Source organism: Anolis sagrei, chromosome 3 (genome assembly GCF_037176765.1).
Source record: "Anolis sagrei isolate rAnoSag1 chromosome 3, rAnoSag1.mat, whole genome shotgun sequence".
NCBI lineage: Eukaryota > Metazoa > Chordata > Lepidosauria > Squamata > Dactyloidae > Anolis > Anolis sagrei.
In genome coordinates, this window is record NC_090023.1 from 19,914,600 (window position 1) to 19,938,081 (window position 23,482).

General features: G+C 44.2%; 1 protein-coding gene across 3 annotated transcripts in view; it reads left to right on the forward strand.

Annotated features, from left to right (window-relative positions):
* AMOTL1 (angiomotin like 1) overlaps window positions 1-23,482 on the forward strand; it is a 118,925-nt gene that overhangs the window by 62,325 nt on the left and 33,118 nt on the right. For all 3 annotated transcript variants that reach the window (XM_060771093.2, XM_060771094.2, XM_060771092.2), the window contains 4 exons: window positions 10,746-10,886; window positions 11,022-11,970; window positions 18,171-18,468; window positions 22,485-22,629. In XM_060771093.2, coding sequence (XP_060627076.2) covers window positions 10,746-10,886; window positions 11,022-11,970; window positions 18,171-18,468; window positions 22,485-22,629 — 1,533 coding nt within the window. The remainder of the gene's footprint in view (window positions 1-10,745; window positions 10,887-11,021; window positions 11,971-18,170; window positions 18,469-22,484; window positions 22,630-23,482) is intronic.

Here is a 23,482-nt window from a genome sequence, read left to right on the forward strand (position 1 = left end):
ATGTCAGTAGAAAAAGGAAAAACAAGGAGGTGATAGGACCTCTTCGAGGAGAAGATGGGGCAATGCTGACAGGGGACAGGGAAAAGGCAGAACTACTTAATGCCTTCTTTGCCTCGGTCTTCTCACAAAAAGAGAGTCTTCAACCTCAGCAAGATGGAGTGGATGAGGGATTGGAGGACATCCAACCCCAAATTGGGAAAGAAGTCGTCCAGGAATACCTGGCCGCTCTTAATGAGTTCAAGTCCCCAGGGCCAGATCAACTACACCCAAGAGTACTGAAGGAACTAGCGGAAGTCATTTCGGAACCATTGGCAACCATCTTTGAGAGTTCTTGGAGAACGGGAGAAGTTCCAGCAGATTGGAGGAGGGCCAATGTGGTCCCAATCTTCAAGAAGGGAAAAAAGGACGACCCAAACAACTACCGTCCGGTCAGCCTCACGTCGATACCGGGCAAGATTCTGGAAAAGATTGTTAAGGAAGCGGTCTGCAAACACTTAGAAACAAATGCAGTCATCGATAATAGTCAACATGGATTTATCAAAAACAAGTCATGCCAGACTAATCTGATCTCTTTCTTCGATAGAGCTACAAGCTGGGTAGATGCGGGGAATGCCGTGGATGTGGCGTACCTGGATTTCAATAAGGCCTTCGACAAGGTCCCCCATGACCTTCTGGCAAGGAAACTAGTCCAATGTGGGCTAGGCAAAACTACGGTGAGGTGGATCTGTAATTGGTTAAGTGGACGAACACAGAGAGTGCTCACTAATGCTTCCTCTTCATCTTGGAAAGAAGTGACAAGTGGAGTGCCGCAGGGTTCCGTCCTGGGCCCGGTCCTGTTCAACATCTTTATTAATGACTTAGATGAAGGGCTAGAAGGCATGATCATCAAGTTTGCAGACGACACCAAATTGGGAGGGATAGCCAATAGTCCAGAGGACAGGAGCAGAATTCAAAACGATATTGACAGATTAGAGAGATGGGCCAAAACTAACAAAATGAAGTTCAACAGTGACAAATGCAAGATACTCCACTTTGGCAGAAAAATGAAATGCAAAGATACAGAATGGGGGACGTGCACTTTTGCCTAATCTCTGTTTTGTGTTTGTATGTCTTGGTATGAGAACTTGAAAACTGCAAACAGCAGAGGATATGTGCATTTTGCCTCTTTTCTGGAGTTGGAAACGTCTCATCAAAATGCAAATAGAATCAGTTCCTACCCCAGCCTTTGATGCAATGTATGGAGAAGTTCACCCACACAGGCTGGACTGAAATGAATATGAGCTCTTGGAATGAATGTAATATTATGACTCACAGTGGAATCTGTCCCCTCTTGTCCCCTTTGGTATCATAGTTGCTGTTGGCATTTCCAGTTCTTTCTCAGAGACAGAGGTTAATGTAGACCAGGCATGGGCAAACTTTGGTCCTCCGGGTGTTTTGGACTCCCACAATTCCTAACAGCCGGTGGGAGTAGAAGTCCAAAACACCCAGAGGGCCAAAGTTTGCCCATGCCTGATGTAGACCCTGGGCTTCTTGCAAATGTGCATATAACCCAATTCAAGGTGCAGGTTCTAACCTACAAAGCCCTGAATGGTTTGGGACCTGCCTACCTGCGTGACCGCATTTCTGTGTACGAACCCACACGATCTCTTCGATCATCTGGAGAGGCCCTACTCACGCTCCCACCTGCATCGCAAGTATGATTGGTGGGGACGAGAGAGAGGGCCTTCTCGGTGGTGGCCCCTCGACTCTGGAATTCACTCCCTAAGGACATCAGGCATGCCCCATCTCTGGCAGTCTTTAGGAGGAGCTTGAAAACGTGGTTGTTCCAGTGTGCCTTCCCAGAATAATGATCCCTTAGCATTATATCCTCCAAAAGCACTTTATACCGATTTAGGACTGCTTGTATGTCTCCATCAACGCCCCACCTCCTTTATCTTGTTCATGTCTAGCATTATTTTTTAAACTTCAATTACATTTGGCCCAGCCATAGATTTTAAATGTGCACTGTATCTTGTTTAATTGTGTATGCTATTTGTGTATGAGATTTATTTAATTGCCTTGTATTGTGCCTGTTATTGTGGGTTCGGCCTCATGTAAGCCGCACCGAGTCCCTTGGGGAGGTGGTAGCGGGGTATAAATAAAGATATTATTATTATTATTATTATTATTATTATTATTATTATTTCTCAACCTGGGGGTTGGGACCCCTGGGGGGGGGGGTTGCAAGGGGTTTCAGAGGGGTCGCCAAAGACCATCAGAAAACATATATTTCTGATGGTCTTAGGAACCCCATTGGCAGAGAAGGTTGAAGATCTCTCTACCTGTCCTTCTCTTCCAATTTAGAAACAGACAGCGAATCCTCCCACCAAAAGCTCTCCTCCACTCTGATTGGCCAGCCTCTCAGTCAAGGGGAGAGATGTTTCTGAGATTCCAAGCCCGAAAGGGAGACCAGGCATGCGAGGCTGGAGGGAGATTCATGCCAGCAAGTTCCTTCAAGGCATGGGGGTTCTGTGTGGGAAGTTTAGCCCAATTCCATCATTGGTGGAGTTCAGAATGCTCTTTGATTGTAGGTGAACTATAAAGCCCAACAAGAGCAACACCCAAACAGGCATGTAGCCGGGGGGGGGGGGGGGGGGGGGGGGCTCGGGGGGCTTCAGCCCCCCCCCCCCCCGAAATTCTCATGGTGGTTCGCGAAAAGGCCTTACTGTTTAAACTGTTATGTTTATTAATATCATGATTTGATCACCATTCTCAATATATCCCATATGTATGGGGGTATTGGGGTAATGATACAAAAGGTTTGCTAGGCTAGACCCTCTTTCACTCAGACTCAGCCCCCCCGCGAAACCCCCCCTGAAATTTTTTTAGCCCCCCCCCCCCCCCCCGAAACGAAATCCTGGCTACGGGCCTGCACCCAAATGACAAAATCAATCCCTCTCAATCTAACCAGTATTAAAATTTGGGCGTATTGGGTATTTGTGCCAAATTTGATCCAGTGAATGAAAATACATCCTGCATATCAGATATTTACATTAAAATTCATAACAGTAGCAAAATGACAGTTGGGTTGTTGTAGGTTTTTCTGGGCTATATGGCCATGTTCAGGAGGCAATTTTTCTCCTGACGTTTCGCCTGCATCTATGGCAAGCATCCTCAGAGGTATTGAGGTCTGTTGGAAGTAGGAAAAATGGGTTTATATATCTGTGGAATGACCAGGGTGAGACAAAGGACTTTTGTCTGCTGGGGCTAGGTGTGAATGTTTCAGCTGATCACCTTGATTAGCATTCAATGGCTTGGAAGTGCCTGGGGGGAATCTTTTGTTGAGAGTGATTTTATGTGCCTGTTTGTTTCCCCACTGTTGTTTTGCTGTTGTAATTTTTGAGTTTTTTAATACTGGTAGCCAGATTTTGTTCATTTTCATGGTTTCTTCCTTTCTGTTGAAATTGTCCACATGTTTGTGGATTTCAATGGCTTCTCTGTGTAGTCTGACATGGTGGTTGTGAGAGTGGTCCAGCACTTCTGTGTTCTCAAATAATATGCTGTGTCCAGGTTGGTTCATCAGGTGCTCTGCTGTGGCTGATTTCTCTGGTTGGAGTAGTTTGCAGTGCCTTTCATGTTCCTTGATGCGTGTCTGGGCGCTGCGTTTGGTGGTCCCTCTGTAGACTTGTCCACAGCTGCATGGTACACGGTAGAGTCCTGCAGAGGTGAGAGGATCCCTCTTGTCCTTTGCTGAACGTAGCATTTGTTGGAGTTTCTTGGTGGGTCTGTAAGTGGTTTGTATGTTGTGTTTCCTCATCAGCTTCCCTATACGGTCAGTGGTTCCCTTGATGTATGGCAGGAACACTTTTCCTCTGGGTGGATCTTCATCTTTACTCTCGTGGCTTGTTCTCGGTCTTGCAGCTCTTCTGATGTCTGAGGTGGAGTATCCATTGGCCTGTAAAGCCCAGTTTAGGTGGTTCAGTTATGAAGTAGTAACGAAAATAATTTTATGGTTCGGGGTCATCATAACATGTGGAACTGTATTAAGGGGTTGCGGCATTAGGAAGGTTGAGAACCACTGTTCTAGGTAGATGGGCATCAGTTTACAAACTTAGTCTATTTGGATATCTTAATTTAGGGATGTTAGCTATGTTTAGATGTGCAGCAAGAACTTTGTGTCCATGTGGAATACATTCCCAGCTGAATCACAGTTAACAGAAACCAGATGTTTGACTGGATACCATTAAATTACCTGATTTTACTGCATAGGGAGAAAAGCAAGAGATAGTGAGAATATCTCTGATTAATTTCTCTGTGAATCAGTGCATTTTGTGAAATGGGGCCCCTTTCCCACTGTGAAATGTTTCAGTCTAATGCCTTCCTTGTTCGTGATAGGAAAAGGCAAATCGGGGTTAAGCACCTCAAGGCATTAAGGAGAGATGGATTTCCCACCCAGAATAAAATCCGGACAAAAAAAGGATGTGTGTCAGCTTGAGCTGGATTTATTTCTGTCTCTCCATATGTCAGTCCTGTCTTTTCCTTCATAATTCCCAGATTAAAACATGGTGCCGTGGTACAAATTCACTGTGTCCTCAATTTTTCATCAGATGGTTAAAGAATAAAATGATGGATTGTTGCAATTAAAGAGCAAGACAGGTGGTGAGGGAATTGGAATTGAATCAGCTTTGGACAGCAAAAGCCCCATATGTATAGGCATTCATTTCCTGTTTTATACTGGTTTTCTGTTTTATGTGTGTATATGTATGTGGATGAGGATAGTTCAACATCAAGATGATTACAGGTCCCCCATCCTTGCATTATGGAGTGAGTGATTGATATAGGAATGAACCTTTTCTTTTTCCTAGTGTTTTAGTTCAGCCTGTGATTGTGTTTGATGTTCATGATGGGAATGGGGGTGAAGGGTTTTCTGGGCCTGGGTCTGTTGGCAATTGGGATGAGGGTTTGCTTGGGCCTGAGTTAAGCCCAGACGAAAGGCCCGAGGTGTCGTGTGAAGATTCACAAGGTCACATTCCTGGGAGAAGCCCTCAACAGTCTTTCTCTGAGAAACTGTTTTCTGAAGATGATTTGTCAGGTGCAGAATTTAATGAGCATGAAGATAGAAAGCAAGACCTTTGTAAACAGAGACAAAGTTCTCAGACCCAACAAAGGTCAACGTGTTTGCAGGAAAAGAGAGATGAGAAACCCTTATCTGATTGTAAGGACAAGAGAAATGCTTTCCTTTCGATTCTGGAGTCAGGAAAAGCTTTATATTGATACAAGGGAAAGAGTTGCCTCAGTGTTCCTAGTTTCATATATCAAGTTTTCCCAGGCTCCTGATCTGTATATTGGATTTTCATGCTGCCTTGTTCTATGGATTTTGTACCTTTGAATCTTGTGTTTTACCTTGTGCCTTGAAGCCATTTGGTATCAGTCCTTTTTCTTGGGACTATAAAGTTTTAACAATTTTTACTGCTTTGCCTTCATATATTCTTCAATAAACTGCTTGCTGATTTTACCAAGCTGGTGTGGTGTTTAAGGTCAGAAGTGTTCCTGCTCTGGAGTACAACACCTAGTCTGCTTCTATGTAGTTATGTAGTTCCCTCCTCTGAATTTTGAAGCTTTTCCCCAGCACAGGACTCCAAGGCAGCTTTTGTGATAATCTAGTGGCATGTTATAGAGTCTTAAATATGATTGGTGGAAACATACCTAATTTTAAATGATAGTTTTTGAATCAGGCATAATGATGAAATTATAGGAATACCTGAGATGTATGCTTTGTGGGTCCCAGGAGGGAGTCCCTCATTTGGTATCAGCCATTGATTGAGGTTCTGGGTTTTAGCCTGCTGCTTTTGGACTCTCACTTGCTGAGGTGTTCCAGCTAGTGTCTCTGTAAATCTTAGAAAATTATTTCTTGATTTAAGGCATTGGCGTGTTGGCTGATATCTGAGCAGGGGATGGGCCAAAGATGTCACTACCTTGATCCTTTGATTATCGGCTGCTACCTCCCAGCAGATGTCAGGTGGTGCAATACCAGCTAGACAATGTAATTTCTCCAGTGGAGTAGGGCGTAGACATCCTGTGATAATCTGGCATGTTTCATTAAGAGCCACATCCACTGTTTTATGTGGTGAGATGTGTTCCACACTGGGCATGTGTATTCAGCAGCAGAGTAACAAAGCACAAGGGCAGATGTCTTCACTGTCTCTGGTTGTGATATCCAGGTTGTGCCAGTCAGCTTTCGTATGATATTATTTATAGTACCCACTTTTTGCTTGATAGTCAAGCAGTGCTTCTTGTAAGTCAGAGCACTGTCCAGAGTATCTCCCAGGTATTTTGATGTGCTGCAATGCTCCAGTGGGAAAGGGTAGAAACTCACCCTTCCCGGTAGCCTCAGGCAAAAGCAAACTTCTTAGCTTGTGTATTCTTCCTCATTACTGCTTTTTGCCATCTTGACCACACTTCTGTGTTCTTTAGCCAAATGTATCCTGGTTTTCGTCTGAAGGGTAAGACGGAGCTTGTTCTGACCACCTGATAAATATTTATCCTGTCTCAAGTCTAGACTAAACATGTCAACTCTTTTGTTTATTTAAACTTTCTAAGGCAGGATGTGTGAATGGGATGCCTGTGTATCATCCTAGTTTTCATTTCAGTTGACTTTGTTGTGGTAGGAAATAATAAAGGGAGAAGTCTGTGAAATATGTGTTTCCTTTAAAAAATATATCACTGTGCATCATATTGATGAATGAAAGATCCTGTCTTCGCATCCTTGGGTACTTCAAACCAATGACCTTCTGATCCCCTTTCATAACTAGGAAAGACAGTGTATATATCATAAAACAAATATAGTGTCTGATGCAAGAGACGAATGCCTCTCTCAAAGCTCTTTTGAGCCCTAAACCGAGGTTCTGTGCTGTTATGGAATGTCCATGAATATTCTGAGTTCTCCGAGTTGAGAAAAGATAGGAAAAATATGTACTTTGTATACTTACTTTCTTTTAAATGGGTTGAATCCTCTGGTCACTGACCCTGCTTTAGGATCATGCAAAATGTTGCATTTCCATTTCCAATTAGACCAGCATTTATCAACCTGGGGGTTGGGACTCCTGGGGGGGGGGGGGGTGTTGCGAGGGGGTTTCAGAGGGGTTGCCAAAGACCATCAGAAAACACATATTTCTGATGGTCTTTGCGGAGAAGGCTGAAAATCTCTCTCCACCTGTCCTCTTCCTTTTTGGAAACACACAATGTATCCTCCTGTGCAGTCACACCCAGACCCTATAAAGATAGAATTAAGATGTGCTTCTCTCATTGTCTGGACGAACCGCGGGGGTCTTTCTTTAGAAGCTTGAGATTCCCAGCATCTGAGGCTACTATAGGCTTTGAACATCAAAAACAGAATATTTATTTCTTAAAGTCCTTGCAGACTTGGCACAGCTTGTTAAAGTTACAAACAAAACAGTCAATTGGTGAAACAATAGAGATGATCTTTCTTTCCTTTCCTTTAGTTACTGAGATAACTTTTCTCCAAAAGGCAGAAGAGAATCCTGGGATCTTTTCACCCTAACCCTGAGCTGCTATGGTTAGAAAAAGGCAGGTTTTTTTCCCTATCTATAGTTCAAGGTTAGCTTTGGAGATGAAGCAAATAGTGTTCAATAACTATTTCTCAATAACTCAATGTCTATATCTATCTATCTATCTATCTATCTATCTATCTAGCTATCTATCTCTATAGTACTCAATAGCTTCTTTATCTAAATAACTCAATCTATAGTATCTCGATCTTCCTACCTAGTTCTCCATAGTTCTTATAGTGGTTTTTTCAGAGTTACCTGCCTGACTATCAGCACATCTGAAGCTTTCTTTCTCTACTGAAGGAGGCAGGGGAAAATTCCAAAATGGAGATCTCAACCCCTGGAAAAAGGGCGATCTCTAAACACAAAGAGATACTTGCTAAACCAATAGCTAGCTGCAAAAGGGGCCTGCAGGCTGGCTTTCTAGCCTCTAATGCTGTTAACTTTCAGAGTGCAGCTGAGATTGTAGCAACCCTGGGGAAATGCAAAGGAACACTATCCCATGCAACTAAAAGGTAATGCAAACTATGCCCCTGGAAGACGGAACACCTCCCACCCAAAGCTCTCCTCCTGCTGTGATTGGCTGGCCTTTCAGCTGGCCTCTCAGCCAAGGGGAGGGCTGTTTCTGAGACTCCAAGCGGGGAGAGGAGAGCAGGTGTGCTTGGTAAATGGCAGTGTGGTACGCATGCATGAGTGAGGGAGCATGTGAGACTGGAGGGAGGCTTGCACCAGTGAGTCCCTTCAAGACAGGGCGAAAAGAACCCGTGCAACGTGGGGCTGAGAGTGGCCCAGCAGCATCCATCATTGTTTGGGTTCACGGTGCTCTCTGGATGTAGGCTAACTACATCTCCCCTCAATCACTGTCAATTTCTCCCAAATCCCTTTTTTATGTTGGTCATGGAGGTTCTGTGTTGGACTTTTGGCCCAATTCTATCATTGGTGGGGTTCAAGGGGCTCTCTGATTATAGGGAAACTAAAAATCCCAGCAACTACAACTCCCAAATGACAAAATCAATCCCCCCCCAACCTCACCACTATTCAAATTTGGGTGTATCGGGTATTTGTGCCAAATTTGGTCCAGTGAATGAAAATACATTCTGCCTATCAAATATTTACATTGCAATTCATAACAGTAGCAAAATTACAGTTACGAAGTTACGGAAAAAAATATGGTTGGGGTCACCACAACATGAGGATCTGTATTAAGGGGTCGCCGCATTAGGAAAGTTGAGAATTAGAAAGTGACTGCGAGAGAGGAAGGGAGGGAGAGAAAAGGCAAGAGAGAGAGGAAAAAGAGAGAATAGGACCAGACAGTGAATGGGGGCTTTAACCTATTGTTCTAATCCGAATTCCTCCCACCAACTGCTGTTCTTTGCATCAGGTGGAAAACTCCTCTCTGTTAACTAGTGTGGATTGTGCTAACTTGGCAACAGGGAATATAATGGATTAAGCATCTGGCAGAGGAGGGGAAAGTTGTGGACAATCCCAGAGCAAACAAACATAGGCGCGTTCCCTATCCCTTTACACTATTTACTGTATTGAGCTTAAAAATAACTCCCCTGTTTGCATTTTTCCCCCTGCATCGCTTGAGCCATGTAATGGCCTTTCGAAGCTTTTGTTATCTCTGACACACAAACAGGGGAAGGTTGCCTGTATGATTTCATTGAAATTTCCAGCACTAAACCATACCAGGTGGCTGTAATGAAGAGTGAAATGGACCGAGGGATGTCTTCCGCAGAAGACGTATTTGGGGATGCTGTAAATTATGTACTTGCAGCAGAAGAGCTTGTGTATCCCTCGCTCCTCTACAAACTCCCATTAGCCTTTTCACACTACCTCACTGTGATTATAGATTCTCAGTTAACCAGCACCCATGGGAATTGGTAGATGCCAGGTGAATGTAGTTTCTATTTGTTTGAGAGGTATTATTGAAAATAGACTTAACGAATACTATAGATCAGTGGTTCTCAATCTTCCTAATGCCACGACCCCTTAATACAGTTCCTCATGTTGTGGTGACCCCAACCATATCCCTAACATTATGAATCGCCATGTAAATAATGATCTGCAGGATGTATTTTCATTCACTGGAGCAAATTTGGCACAAATGCCCGGTGTGCCCAAATTTGATTACTGGTGGGGTTGGCGGGGGATTGATTTTGTCATTTGGGAGTTGTAGTCGCTGGGATTTACAGTTAACCTGCAAACAAAGAGCATTCTGAACCCCACCAACAATGGAATTGAATCAAACTTGGCACACAGAACTCCCATGACCAACAGAAAATACTGGAAGGGTTTGGTGGGCATTGACCTTGAATTTGGGAGTTGTAGTTCGCCTACATCCAGAGAGCACTGTGGGCTCAAACAATGATGGATCTAGACCAAACTTGGCACGGATACTCAATATGCCCAAATGTGAACACTGATGAGGTTTGGGAAAAATAGACTTTGACATTTGGGAGTTGTACTTGCTGGGATTTATAGTTCACCTACAATCAAGGAGCGTTCTGAACCCCACCAATGATAGAATTGGGCCAAACTTCCCACACAGAACTGCCATGACCAACAGAAAATACTGTCTTTTCTGATGGTCTTTGGCGACTCCTTTGACACCCCTTCGCGACCCCCCCCCCCCCAGGGGTCCCGACCCCCAGGTTGAGAAACACTTCTATAGATAAAGGTAAAGGTTTCCTCCTAACATTAAATCCAATCGTGTCCGACTCTGGCGGTTGGTATTCATCTCCATTTCTAAGCCGAAGAGCTGGCGTTGTCTGTAGACACCTCCAAGGTCATGTGGCTAGCAGGACTTCATGGAACACCGTTACCTTCTCGTCGGATCAGTACCTATTGATCTACTCATATTTGCATGTTTTCGAACTACTAGGTTGGCAGAAGCTTGGGCTGACAGTGGGAGCTCATGCCACTTTCCAGATTCGAACCTGTGACCTTTCAGTCAGCAAGTTCAGCAGCTCAGTAGCTTAACCCATTGCTCCATTGTATGAGAAGTTTATTGGTAAACAATGTTGTATGTGTAGTTTATGTATAAACAATATTTATCCATATTTGTCTGCTTTTGAACTGCAGTTACCCACATGACAGTGGCTAAATACAGGAATATGCAATTTTATTCTTTTAAGGAAACACATTTTTGTTGTTGCTTTCTTGCTAAACAAGCCTCTATTCTTTTGCTCCTTCTAGGGCCCACCTCAATTTGCTATACTTCCAGTACTCCTGCCCAAATACTGGAAGAAAGTGGCTGCCTTAACACAGATCCACAGCTATTTGGCAGCAGGAAAGATGGTTCCCCATTAATGCTTCAAGTGATTGATGATATTGAAGGTGAGTTCTCGTGATGCCAATCTGAAGAATGTAGTTCTCTGACGGCTTGCACTCTTTGTATTGACTGAACCAGGAATGGCCAGAGTGTGACAGGTGTGTGCAATGACCTGTCCTTTCTCTCCTCCTTTGCCTCAGCGGAAGACTCTCTGTGCTCCTTCGACCTTCCCGACTTCCTCCAGGTCTCAGAGGTGGAAATGAGAGGTTCAGAGGATGTTGTCCCTGGCACTGTGTTACAACGGCTGATCCAGGAGCTGCGTTATGGCAACCCGAATGAGAACATGAACCTGCTGGCCATCCAGCAGCAGGCCACCGGGAGCGCGGGACCTTCCAACTCCACTGCCGGCACGCTCTCTTCTTCCACGGAGAACCTGGTACTGGAAGACCCACAAATGGTCCAGCACTCGGCGCGCCAGGAACCACAGGGCCAGGAGCACCAAGGGGATAATTCTGTGATGGAGAAGCAGTCCAGGGGTTCCCAGCCTCAGCAGAACAATGAGGAGCTACCCACTTACGAGGAGGCCAAAGCCCAGTCTCAGTTTTTCAGGGGTCAGCAGCAGCAGCAACAACAACAACAGCAGCAGCAGCAGCCATCATCCAACACTGTTGGACCCAATTTTTATACAGCTGGGAATTCCTGTCCAAAGTCTAGAACAGAAGGGAGGCCAACGTTGGCCCGTGCCAACAGCGGGCAGGCCCATAAAGATGAAGTACTCAAAGAGTTGAAGCAAGGCCATGTCCGCTCTTTAAGCGAAAGGATAATGCAGCTGTCCTTGGAGAGAAATGGTGCCAAACAGCAGCCCCCTGTCTTGGGGAGAGGCAAGGGGTTCAAGACGGGTGGGCCGTCGTCCTCTCAGGCTGCCTCTAAAGGCTTGGACCAAAGGGGACCACCACCGGACTATCCTTTCAAAAGCAAGCAGTCGGTCTCTCCCTTTGGCAAAACTCAGGAGCTTGGGTTGTTTTTTAATGACCAGCACTCTGGAATAATCCAAGAAAGCATGAATCCCTCCTACGCAGCTCCACAAACTACCAGGAGTGACGCCACTATTGTCCGCTATCAACCTCCACCAGAATACGGTCTGCCCAGGTAAGTCTGAATTCTTATCTTTTTTGTGCAGTTGTGAACCCTCATCGAGGCACTTGGGGTAATTTGACTTTATTCCTTTCACAGTCATGTTTTATTGTCCTTCATTTTGTCACCTGATGTGCTATAAGCAATGGCCAAGAGTTTCAGGAAAGATGATCTCTGAGAGATACTTCTGTTGGGGTCCACCAGAATGGCAAAATGTGCCCCTTGAATTATTATTATTATTATTATTATTATTATTATTAAACTTTATTTATACCTCACCACTATCTCCCCTCATGGAGACTCGGGGTGGCTAACATGAGGCCAAGCCCAACAAATACAATAAACAAATGAAATACATACAGAAAAATAATAGTTAGAATTAAAAATCAAATTAAAATAATATACCACAATAAGAACAATAACATAAAAACAGCAAAGGAAGGCTAACACCAGGTACAAAGAGAAATAACAATTATGGACAAGGAGTGAATCAGGATGGGCTAGGCCAGATGCACAGATAAAAACAGGGGGACATAGGGCAGGATAGGAAACTGGAGCGATTTAACTGGTGGGAGGGACAGGAGGGGCAAGCTATGGGGCTTTATTACCCGTTAGGAATAAGGGGAAGTGCATCAAGAGGACGGGTATATGCTGGAACTGACATGGAATGGGGATTGTTGTTCATCAAAAGCAAGGTGGAACAGCCAAGTTTTCAAGCTTTTCCTAAAAGCTGATAAGGTGGGATTGTTGTAGGTTTTTTCGGACTATATGGCCATGGTCTAGAGGCATTCTCTCCTGACATTTCGCCTGCATCTATGGCAAGCATCCTCATCAGCCATAGCAGAGCACCTGATGAACCAACCTGGAAACAGCATTTTATTTGAGAACACAGAAATGCTGGACCGCTCTCACAACCACCATGTCAGATACACAAAGCATACAAATACACAAGCATGTGGACAATTTCAAAAGAAAGGAGGAAACCATGAAAATGAAAATGAACAAAATCTGGCTACCAGTATTAAAAAAACTCTAAAATCACACCAGCAAAGCAACAGAGAGGAAACAAACAAGGACATTAATCACCTCTTAACAAAAGTTTGCTCTAGGTACTGTCAGGCCATTATATGCTAATCAAGGTGGTCAGTTGAAACATTCACACCTAGCTCCAGCAGACAAGAGTCCTTTGTCTTACCCTGGTCATTCCACAGATATATAAACCCCTTTTCCTAGTTCCAACAGACTTCACTACCTCTGAGGATGCTTGCCATAGATGCAGGCGAAACGTCAGGAGAGAATGCCTCTAGACCATGGCCATATAGCCCGAAAAATCTGCAACAACCCAGTGATTCCGGCCATGAAAGCCTTCGACAATACATTGATAAGGTGGGAGTTTGCCTAATCTCCCCCGGTAATGAGTTCCAAAGCCAAGAAGAAAATCATACACTGGGGGTTCCTGAAATTCTAGTGAATTATGATAAGGCACATTGGGGACTCCTCTGTGATGTCCTTTTGTGCAATAGGAGTTTCCAAGTTGTGTAACAACTCCCAGAGCATTCTGGTGTCCATTGTACTAGGAGTCAATATTACTCCCAATGCCCATGATGCTATGAGACTTACATCTCAACAGCCAAGCTGTTGGTACTATTTGTGCAGTGTCTCCAGGGATGTAGCTATGTCTCTGTTCCCCTTCTGAGAGGATGAACATTGTTCAGTGTTGCAATTCAGCTCAATGTGTTCGCTAACATATATACTTGGTGTTTCCTGGATGTCAGAGAGGCTGCTGCCCACCTGCTTTCTCACTTCTTCAGCTCTGAGAAGGCCTACTTCACAATGTCTCCATGGCAATGCTCTGGCTACGGTGGGCAGGCTCTCCTTGAGACTCTTTCCTTCCTCCCACCCTTACCCTCATACACATGGCACTTTTCTTTCCTGGTGACATCACAGAGGGCCACCCGGAAATAGCTTACAAACATCCACACTTAGATTTATATATATATTAACAGATAGATAGACATAGATAGGGTTCCAATGCTGTACATTATCCTTTTTACACTGATTTCAATTATGGAGATATCAAACAGGATAACACTGGTTATTCAGAGGGAAGCATGAAATCCCGGCTAACTGGCTGGCTGGCTTGCTTCGTTATTGACTTTATGTCTCTCTTCATAGTGGCTTAAGGTAATGCTGAATAAAGATATAATTTACAAGCTAAATACAAGCTCGTCCATCAAAACATTATTTAAAACTGCATAAGGTAAAGGTTTTCCCCTTGACATTAAATCCAGTCATGTCCGACTCCTGGGGTTGGTACTCATCTCCATTTCTAAGTCGAAGAGCTGGCGTTGTCCATAGACACCTCCAAGGTCATGTTGCCTGCATGACTGTATGAAGCGCCGTTACCTTCCTGCCAAAGCGGTACCTATTGATCTACTCACATTCATAGTATCATAGAATCATAGAGTTGGAAGAGACCTCATGGGCCATCCAATCCAACCCCCTGTCAAGATGCAAGAACATTCACATGTTTTCAAACTGCTAGGTTGGCAGAACCTGGGGCTAACAGCGGGAGCTCACACTGCTCCCTGGATTTGAACCGGTGACTTTTCTGTCAGCAAGTTCAGCAGCTCAGCGGTTTAATCTACTGCACCACCAGGCGCACCTTAAAACTGCATATGTATATGTATACATGTGTGTGGTCTCCATATCATCACCATTAAAAAAAAATCAGAAGAGTGTGAATGTGGCAACCCCATATTAAAAAACCCTTCCTCAGCAACCAGTCAATTTCAGCACTGCACCTGCATCATAAAGCCTACATCATTACTGAAGCAGAACATTTGGATTAGTGTTTTATAGAAGTACAGAATTGGATTAAATGGCTTTTGAGATCTCTTCCAATGGCATGATTTTATAGCAGCCTTTCCTTAGTCTGTTGCCTTCTCAACTACAAACTCTATCAATTCTAACCTGCACATACTGGTTTGGGGTGATGGGTGTTAGTTGTGCCACGATCAGGAGAATTGTGGGATAGGGAAGGCTATTCTGTAGCAGAAAGAGATTGTTTAAGCTCATGGCTCCTTGCCTATGAGTTTTGTCTTCCTTACACATAGCAAAAACAGTGCTTGCATTCCATCTGTTGAGGACATGTTTTGACTTTCTTTCCATAACATATTGAAAGATTGTGTGCAATTTTTTTTTACCAACTAGGAAAAGTCTAGCTTTCAAAGGAAACATAAAAACCTCTGTTTATGTAAGCGAAACATCAACAAAGGGATGGGGAGACAGGAAAACAGGGTCAAATGCAGGGTATGGTCTCAAGAAGTTGGGAGAGGACTCCAATTATCATGTTCTTTCCATATTGGAGCTTTCTTTAGTGCCAAGAGCAGGGATTCAATGGTTGCCTAATACTCTCAGGTTGTGCTCAGAACTGAATACTTCCCCTAAAGAACAAATTAGAGTTGGGATCAGAGTTCTTGCACTTTTGAACACAATCTTTGCAAATGAAAAGTTCATGTTTCAATCTGTGATATCTCCAAATGAAAAGGTTTTAAGAAACAGATTGTGGCAGATGGAGCTTTTAATGGGCCCTTCTATGTACAGTGTTCCCTCGCTACTTCGGGGTTCGCTTTTCCGCGGACTCGCTGTTTCGCGGGTTTTTGCCTCCCAGTTTATGATGGTTGCTGTTATCCAGAGCGGTGTTCTAATCCCACCACCCAGGCATGTAGCCGGGGGGGGGGGGGGGGGGGGGGGGGGGGCTTGAGTGGCTTCAGCCCCCCCCCCCCCCAAATTCTCATGGTGGTTCGCAAAAAGGCCTTACTGGTGCATTATTTAAACTGTTATGTTTATTCATATCATGATCTGATCACCATACTCAATATATCCCATATGCATGGGGGTATTGGGGTAATGATACAAAAGGTTTGCTAGGGTAGACCCTCTTTCACTCAGACTCAGCCCCCCCCCCCCGAAACTCAACCCCACCGAAACCCCCCCCCCCCGAAAAAATTTAGCCCCCCCCCCCCCCCCCCCCGAAACGAAATCCTGGCTATGGGCCTGCCACCACCTGGCAACAATGGAGTGTGGAAGGGGGCTTCACCCTCCTCCTTGGGAGAGAGGCAGCCAATCAAGAGCAATTGCAAAGCAAAGCAGAGATAGCTAGCAAAAAAATAAGGTGTGCGGTGCCTTTAAATCTCTCTTCGCTTCTGCCTCACCCTCGGAACTCAATATACATAGAATCATAGAATCAAAGAGTTGGAAGAGACCTCATGGGCCATCCAGTCCAACCCCCTGCCAAGAAGCAGGAATATTGCATTCAAATCACCCCTGACAGATGGCCATCCAGCCTCTGTTTAAAAGCTTCCAAAGAAGGAGTCTCCACCACACTCCGGGGCAGAGAGTTCCACTGCTGAACGGCTCTCACAGTCAGGAAGTTCTTCCTCGTGTTCAGAAGGAATCTCCTCTCTTGTAGTTTGAAGCCATTGTTCCGCGTCCCTACATATATAATAACAACATATATTATATATATACATATATAATAATAACAAGCCTTGGGAAGTGTCCAATGTGCGATCCAATACAACAGCCAGCAGAGTGATCTTGTTGCTGTGGACTCATCTTGTTGTAGTTCAAATAATAATAATAATAATAATAATAATAATATGTCTTCCTTACACATAGGATCGGCACACTGGGTGCAGTGCCTAAAGACTTTGGCCTGCACTTAAACACATTCGGCACTGACAAAATTACCATCTGCCAGCTGCAGAAGGCCACCTTACTAGGATCTGCATGCATTATTCGCCAATGTATCACACAGTCCTAGACACTTGGGAAGTGTCTGATGTATCATCCAATTCAACAGCCAGCAGAGTGTCTGCTGTGGACTCATCTTGTGTTTCAAATAATAATAATAATCTTTGTTTATACCCCGCCACCACCTCCCCAAAGGGGACATGAGGCCAAGCCCAACGATACAGGGCAGCTACATAAAATATAAACAAAATTACAATAAAACGTTACAATAAAATAAATTAACCAATCAAGTAAAATAAATAGTACAAAATAACATAATGGAAAATCAAACACAGTGGGCAGGCCAAATGCACAACATAAAATGATAAAACTCTGGATGAGATAGCAATGAAATTAATAGTTTAAAATTCTGTACAAAAGCAATAGCTTGTAAGAGGGTATATTTGTGAGGGAGGAGCTCATAGGGGGCTGAACAGTGGAATTAGACTTTCAATAAGGTGGGGGAAAGTGCAATATGAGGAAAACAATGTAGGTGAAACAACAAGACTGGAATATATGGTCCTTTCCAATATAGTGTCCCTACTTTGCGGATTTTCACTTTTTGCGGGTGGTCCTGGAACGTAACACCCGCGATAAGTGAGAAAACACTGTATTGCATTCCTTTCCCCCATAACTCCAGAATCCCTACCTACAGTTCCACTTTCCTGCAACTGGGGAAACTGGTCTCTTTTGCTAGGTCCTTGAGGCAATTCTATAGTTTGCTTCCCCCAGAGATTCTCATACAGTTATGTTGAGGGACCTGGGAAATTTCCCTTGCAACTCTAAGGCATGCTGGGTCTGTAAGTTAGGTCATTCAATGGTGTTTGGTTATATCCACAGTTTCAGATAACGTTGGTTCTTGCTAGGAATATATCCTACATGGTTATGGGAGGGCTTTCTTACTGTATTTTCATTATTGTTAAATTGTTTGGTTTTCATCTGTGGGTTTACTTGAAAGGCTGTTTCCAACTGATTGGTTTTAGTTGAATATTGCTTTCAAATGTGTATTTTTTTTGTGTGTCAGGAGCAACTTGAGAAACCAAGTCACTTCTGGTGTGAGGGAATTGGCCGTCTGCAAGGACGTTGCCCAGGGGAGGCCCGGATGTTTTGATCTTTTACCATCCTTGTGGGAGGCTTCTCTCATGTCCCTTCATGGGGAGCTGGAGCTGACAGAGGGAGCTCATCCGTGTTCTCCCCAGATTCGAACCCATGACCTGTTGGTCTTCAGTCCTGCTGGCACAAGGATTTAACCCACTGCACCACCAGGAGATCCTTCAAATGTGTATGACAAGGCTCCTTAGATCTCTGTTGACAGAAAGGCAGGATAAATAAATAAAACCAATTGTACTTATTTTCCTTGAAAACAGATAATTCAATTAATCTTTGTCCCCTTCCTTCGTGCCTTTTCCTCCATCTAGCCGTCAATGCCAGTCATTCCCTTCAATATCATCAGCACAGCAGCACAGCCCGATGTCATCCCAAGCCTCCTCCCTGAGCGGACCATTGCACTCTACCTCTTTGCCTCCTCTCTCGATGGCCACCACATCCCAGTCTTTGCCTGCAACGCCACCAAGCCAACAGCAACAGCAGCTCGCACCAGATGCATTTACAATAGTGCAGCGAGCCCAGCAAATGGTGGAGATGCTCTCGGAAGACAACGAGGCCTTGCAGAAAGAGCTGGAGGGCTACTACGAGAAAGCCGACAAGCTTGAGAAGGTATGTGGCAGAGTTGGGAGGGAGAGGACCTTTTTCAGAAGTAGAGCACATGCTTTGCACAGAGAATGTCTCAGGTTCAATCCAGGTTGGGATGGAGAATGATGGCCAATTAGTGCAGACAATACAGTGTTGTGTCTTTGCACGAAGGAGATTCCTATATTCCTATGCTCCTCTTCATTGCCATGGTAGAAAAATCCCATTTAACTTATTTGATGGAAAGAATAGCAGGTTCTAGTCCAGCTTTCCCCTTATCTGCTGCTTTCTGTGATGCACAAGAAATTGGTTTCAAACTGTAGATCAGTAATCCCCAACATGTGGTCTGTGGACCACCAGTGGTCCGCAATAACTAAAATATGGTCCGTGGTCTCACCATTACTACACCATTGTAACGAGAGCGACTGGTCTCGCAAAACTCTCTTATAGTACCAAGGTTTATTAAATATAGCTTTCTGTGGGCGAGTAGATATGAATGTTTGGTATTAGAGGTGTGGACTATCTACAGACATCACATGCAACTCCTAGAATGATTCCATCAGCGTTGCCTCCGAAAAATCCTGCAAATCTCTTGGGAAGACAAGCAGACAAATGTCAGCATGCTGGAAGAATCAAAGACCACCAGCATTGAAGCGATGGTCCTCAACTCTGCTGGACTGGCCACATTGTCTGGATGCCTGACCACCGTCTCCCAAAGCAGTTGCTCTACTCCGAACTCAAGAACAGAAAACAGAATGTTGGGAGATAGGAAAAGAGATTTAAAGATGGGCTGAAATCCAACCTTAAAAACTCTGGCATAGACACTGAGAACTGGGAAGCCCTGGCCCTTGAGCGCTCCAGCTGGACGTCAGCTGTGACCAGTAGTGCTGTAGTATTTGAAGAGGCATGAATGGAGGGTGAAATAGAGAAACGTGCCAAGAGGAAGGTGCATCAAGCCAACCCCGACCAGGACCGCTTTCCATCTGGAGAACATGCAGATCAAAAATAGGGTTCCACAGTCACCTATGTACCCACCGCCAGTACACCAGTCTTGGAAGACAATCCTACTCGGACAACGAGGGATTGCCTAAGTAAGTAAGTAAGTAAGTAAGTAAGTTTAACTGCAGCTCTCAGCATGCCTCATCATTGGCTATGCCACTGGGAGTTGCAGTTCATATATATCTGGAGGGTCAGACATTCTCCATCTCTGTCCTGAGTAGCTATAGACAAGGCACCATATTGCTTTCCTCTACCTTTCAGGGTTGTTGTGTCTCCCTGTATTTACTTTCAAGTCTCTTAATGCCAGCAAAGACATGAACATGATGACAACTCAATACATAACAAATTCGCTGTTTTATAGAACTTGGAGTGTCTTTCTCTTTGGCAGTGTTTCCCCAGTTCTTGCCCTATTTTAACACAGCTTGCTCTGTTTATACAGCCATGAGCGTCCCATGCCAAAAAAACAGGGTCCCCAGCCTTTGTCAGCAGGATTCTCTTCCTGATCTAGTTGGCAGGGATTTCCTTTGCCTTCTACTGCCTCTTTTTTAATTATCACTTCTTAACTCATTGGGAAGTGTCCAGTTTAATGTTTCCACACTGAAGGCTGCACATTTGGCTCCAAGTGTTCCAACATGTCTATCTGTTGGCACAAAAGCCTTTGGGAGGAAGGAGGTAGGAAATGAGTCTCCTTCGAGAAAGCAGTTACCATTAGTGCCCTTAGTAATGGATCAAGGCAGCCAAAGGTTCTGGATTTCTAAGTTTGGTGGAATTTATAATTTTAGATTTCGAGCTTAATAGTCTTAAAAGGGAGAATATCTTTAGAGGTTAAAGCCTATTATATTACTGTGTTTTTTTCAATTCTAAGGCACACTTTTTCTCCATATAAACATATTTTAAAATGGGGTGCATAAAATCGCAGGAGTGTTTGTGTGTGTATCTATATCTTTCTCTGTCTCGGTAGTACTGAAATTAGTGTGTGAAATATGGTATATATTCATATAGAACAGTGGTTCCCAAACTTTTTTTGACCAGGGACCACTTGACTAAGGCCCCACTTTGACCAGGTACCACTTGAACAGGGACCACTTTGACCAGAGACTACTTAAACAGGGACCACTTTGACTAGAGACTGCTGGAACAGGGACCACTTTGACCAGGGACCGCTTTGACCAGGGACCACTTGAACAGTGACCATTTTGACCAGAGACCACTTGAACAGGGACCACTTTGACCAGTGACCACTTGAACAGGGACCACTTTGACCAGAAACCACTTGAACAGGGACCACTTTGACCAGAAACCACTTGAACAGGGACCACTTTGACCAGAGACCACTTGAACAGGGACCATTTTGACCAGAGACTGCTTGAACAGGGCCACTTTGACCAGGGAACGCTTGAACAGGGACCATTTTGATCAGAGACCGCTTGAACAGTGACCACTTTGACCAGAGACCACTTGAACAGGGACCATTTTGACCAGAGACCACGTGAACAGGGACCATTTTGACCAGAGACCTCGTGAACAGGGACCACTTTGACCAGGGATCACTTGAACAGGGACAATTTTGACCAGGGACCACTTGAACAGGGTCCATTTTGACTAGAGACCACTTTGACCAGGGACCACTTGAACAGGGAAACTTTGACCAGGGACCACTTGAACAGGGACAATTTTGAACAGGGATCATTTTAACCAAGGATCACTTTGACCAGGGACCACTTGAACAGGGACCACTTTGACCAGGCACCACTTGAACAGGGACCATTTCGACCAGGGACCAGTCTCCAACATTACTACCAAAAGGGTTACAAATCAGTTTTTGGTCAACTTTAGATTCAGTTTGGTTATTTGTGGTGCTGATTCAGAAAAATGCATTGGATAGACCACATCAGCTCTAGTTTCTGATACAGAACATAGGCCATCCAGTAGTCGCCATCTTCTCACCCAGAGAAAACCATATTTAATAATCTAGAGCTGATGTGGTAGTCGTAATCTTTTGTAGGTAGTCAGTCTCTCCCCTCCCAACATCTCCTGACATAAGAGGGTTTCATGAGACCAGTCACTCTCATTGTTGCATGGTTTTGAGGCAACAGTGTAGTAATGGTGAAACCGCAACCATATTTTCATTCTTGGGGAGGACTGGTGGTCCACGGACCACAGGTTGGGAACCACTGATATAGAAGTTGACCTCATGTATAAGTTAAGGCCTCGTTTTGGAGCCAAAATGATGGATTATGATATGATCCATGGATAAGTCGAAAGTCATTCCATGGGGAAGGGAAAGCACTAATGGTACCTCAGGGTACTTCTGACATTACCACCATTTCCTGACCCACACACTCAAAAAGGCCAAAATGCAATGGCAGAGATTGTTTTTTGGTTGAATTTGGACTAAAATTTCTAGATGCATATATATGAATATATACAGTAAGACTATTCCATCAGATAAAGTGTGATCAATTGTTAAAATACTTTCAAAAAGAACTTCTGTATCCCTGATCAATTTAACACACTACAGGGAAATGTTTTATTTGTAACACCTTACCATGAAGACTTTGGGCCCTTTTAGATAGACTCTATATCCCAGGATAGGATCCCAGGTTTTCTGCTTTAAACTGGATTATATGAGTCCACACTGACAGATAATCTGGGATAAACAGAAAACCTGGGATCAGATACAGGGTCTGTCTGGAAGGGCCCTTTGCTTCAGACAGCGGTCATCCTCAGTTGTGTCTGGTGATAGGATAGGAAGTACTAAATTTAGGGCTTTGGGGATTTGGAAAGACATGCCTTGCCATAGAAGATGAGATTGCAAACTTTTGTGATGCACAAGAAATGGGTTTCTTTCAGCTGGAGGCATTTCTCCTTTGGCCTCACTGTAGGAGAATTCTTCCTGCAGAACCGTGTTGGTGTGAAAGTTGGCACGCAACTTTCTGGACGCCACACAAAACTTTCTTTTAGAAGCGTTGAGTCAAAGACTGACGTGGCTCCCTGTCCAGCTCTTAATGGTATGTTGTTTTCTTCTCTTTTCCCCCCTTCAGTTTGAACTAGAAATACAGAAGATTTCAGAAGCATACGAGGACCTGGTGAAGACCACCACCAAGAGAGAGTCATTAGACAAGGCAATGCGTAACAAACTTGAAGGAGAAATCCGGAGGCTCCATGATTTCAACAGGGACTTGCGTGGTATGTCCTTTTGGCCAAGGCCTTTTCATTCTTCATTGCATTGGAACTGTACTTCCAAGTGATCACATGCCTGGTTGCCACATCAGAGGCTGAACCAACTATTTTCCGTCATTAATTTTAGAGAGCTATTTATTGCGGGTATGGCAGCCTAAAGGATTTACACTACTTAATCCTTTCCTTGGTGTACATTCTGTGTGATATGTTGTCCTTCATAGCTACATTCGGATTTCATACCAAAACATAATTTAGTGTTATGGGATGGAGTGTGACCAAGTTTGTTCGCTGCCCTTTTCTGTTTACCCATTTTCAACGAGATTGAAGTTTTATGTAAGATAAGAAATGTGTATAACAACAACAACAACAACTATATTTTTTACCACGCCTTCATCTCCCCAAAGGGACTTGTAGCAGCTTACACATGAGACAGGTAAAAGTAAAGGTTTTCCCCAGACATTAAGTCCATACGTGCCTAACTCTGGGAGTAGTGCACATCTCCATTTCTAAGCCGAAGAGCCGGCATTGTCCATAGACACCTACAAGGTCATGTGGCCAGCATGACTGCATGGAGCGCTGTTACCTTCCCACCAGAGCAGTACCTATTGATCTACTAACATTTGCATATTTTCGAACTGCTGGGTTGGCAAAAGCTGGGGCTAACAGTGGAAGCTCACGCTGTTCCCCGGATTCAAACCTGCGACCTTTCGTTCAACAAGTTTAGCAGCTCAGTGGTTTAACCCACTGCACCACAGGGGGCTCCAACACATGAGATACATAATACATAAATACATAAGAAACACATAATTGTTTTGTTTTTGTTTTTAATGGACTGTTTTGTTTTGATGTTTTGTGGACA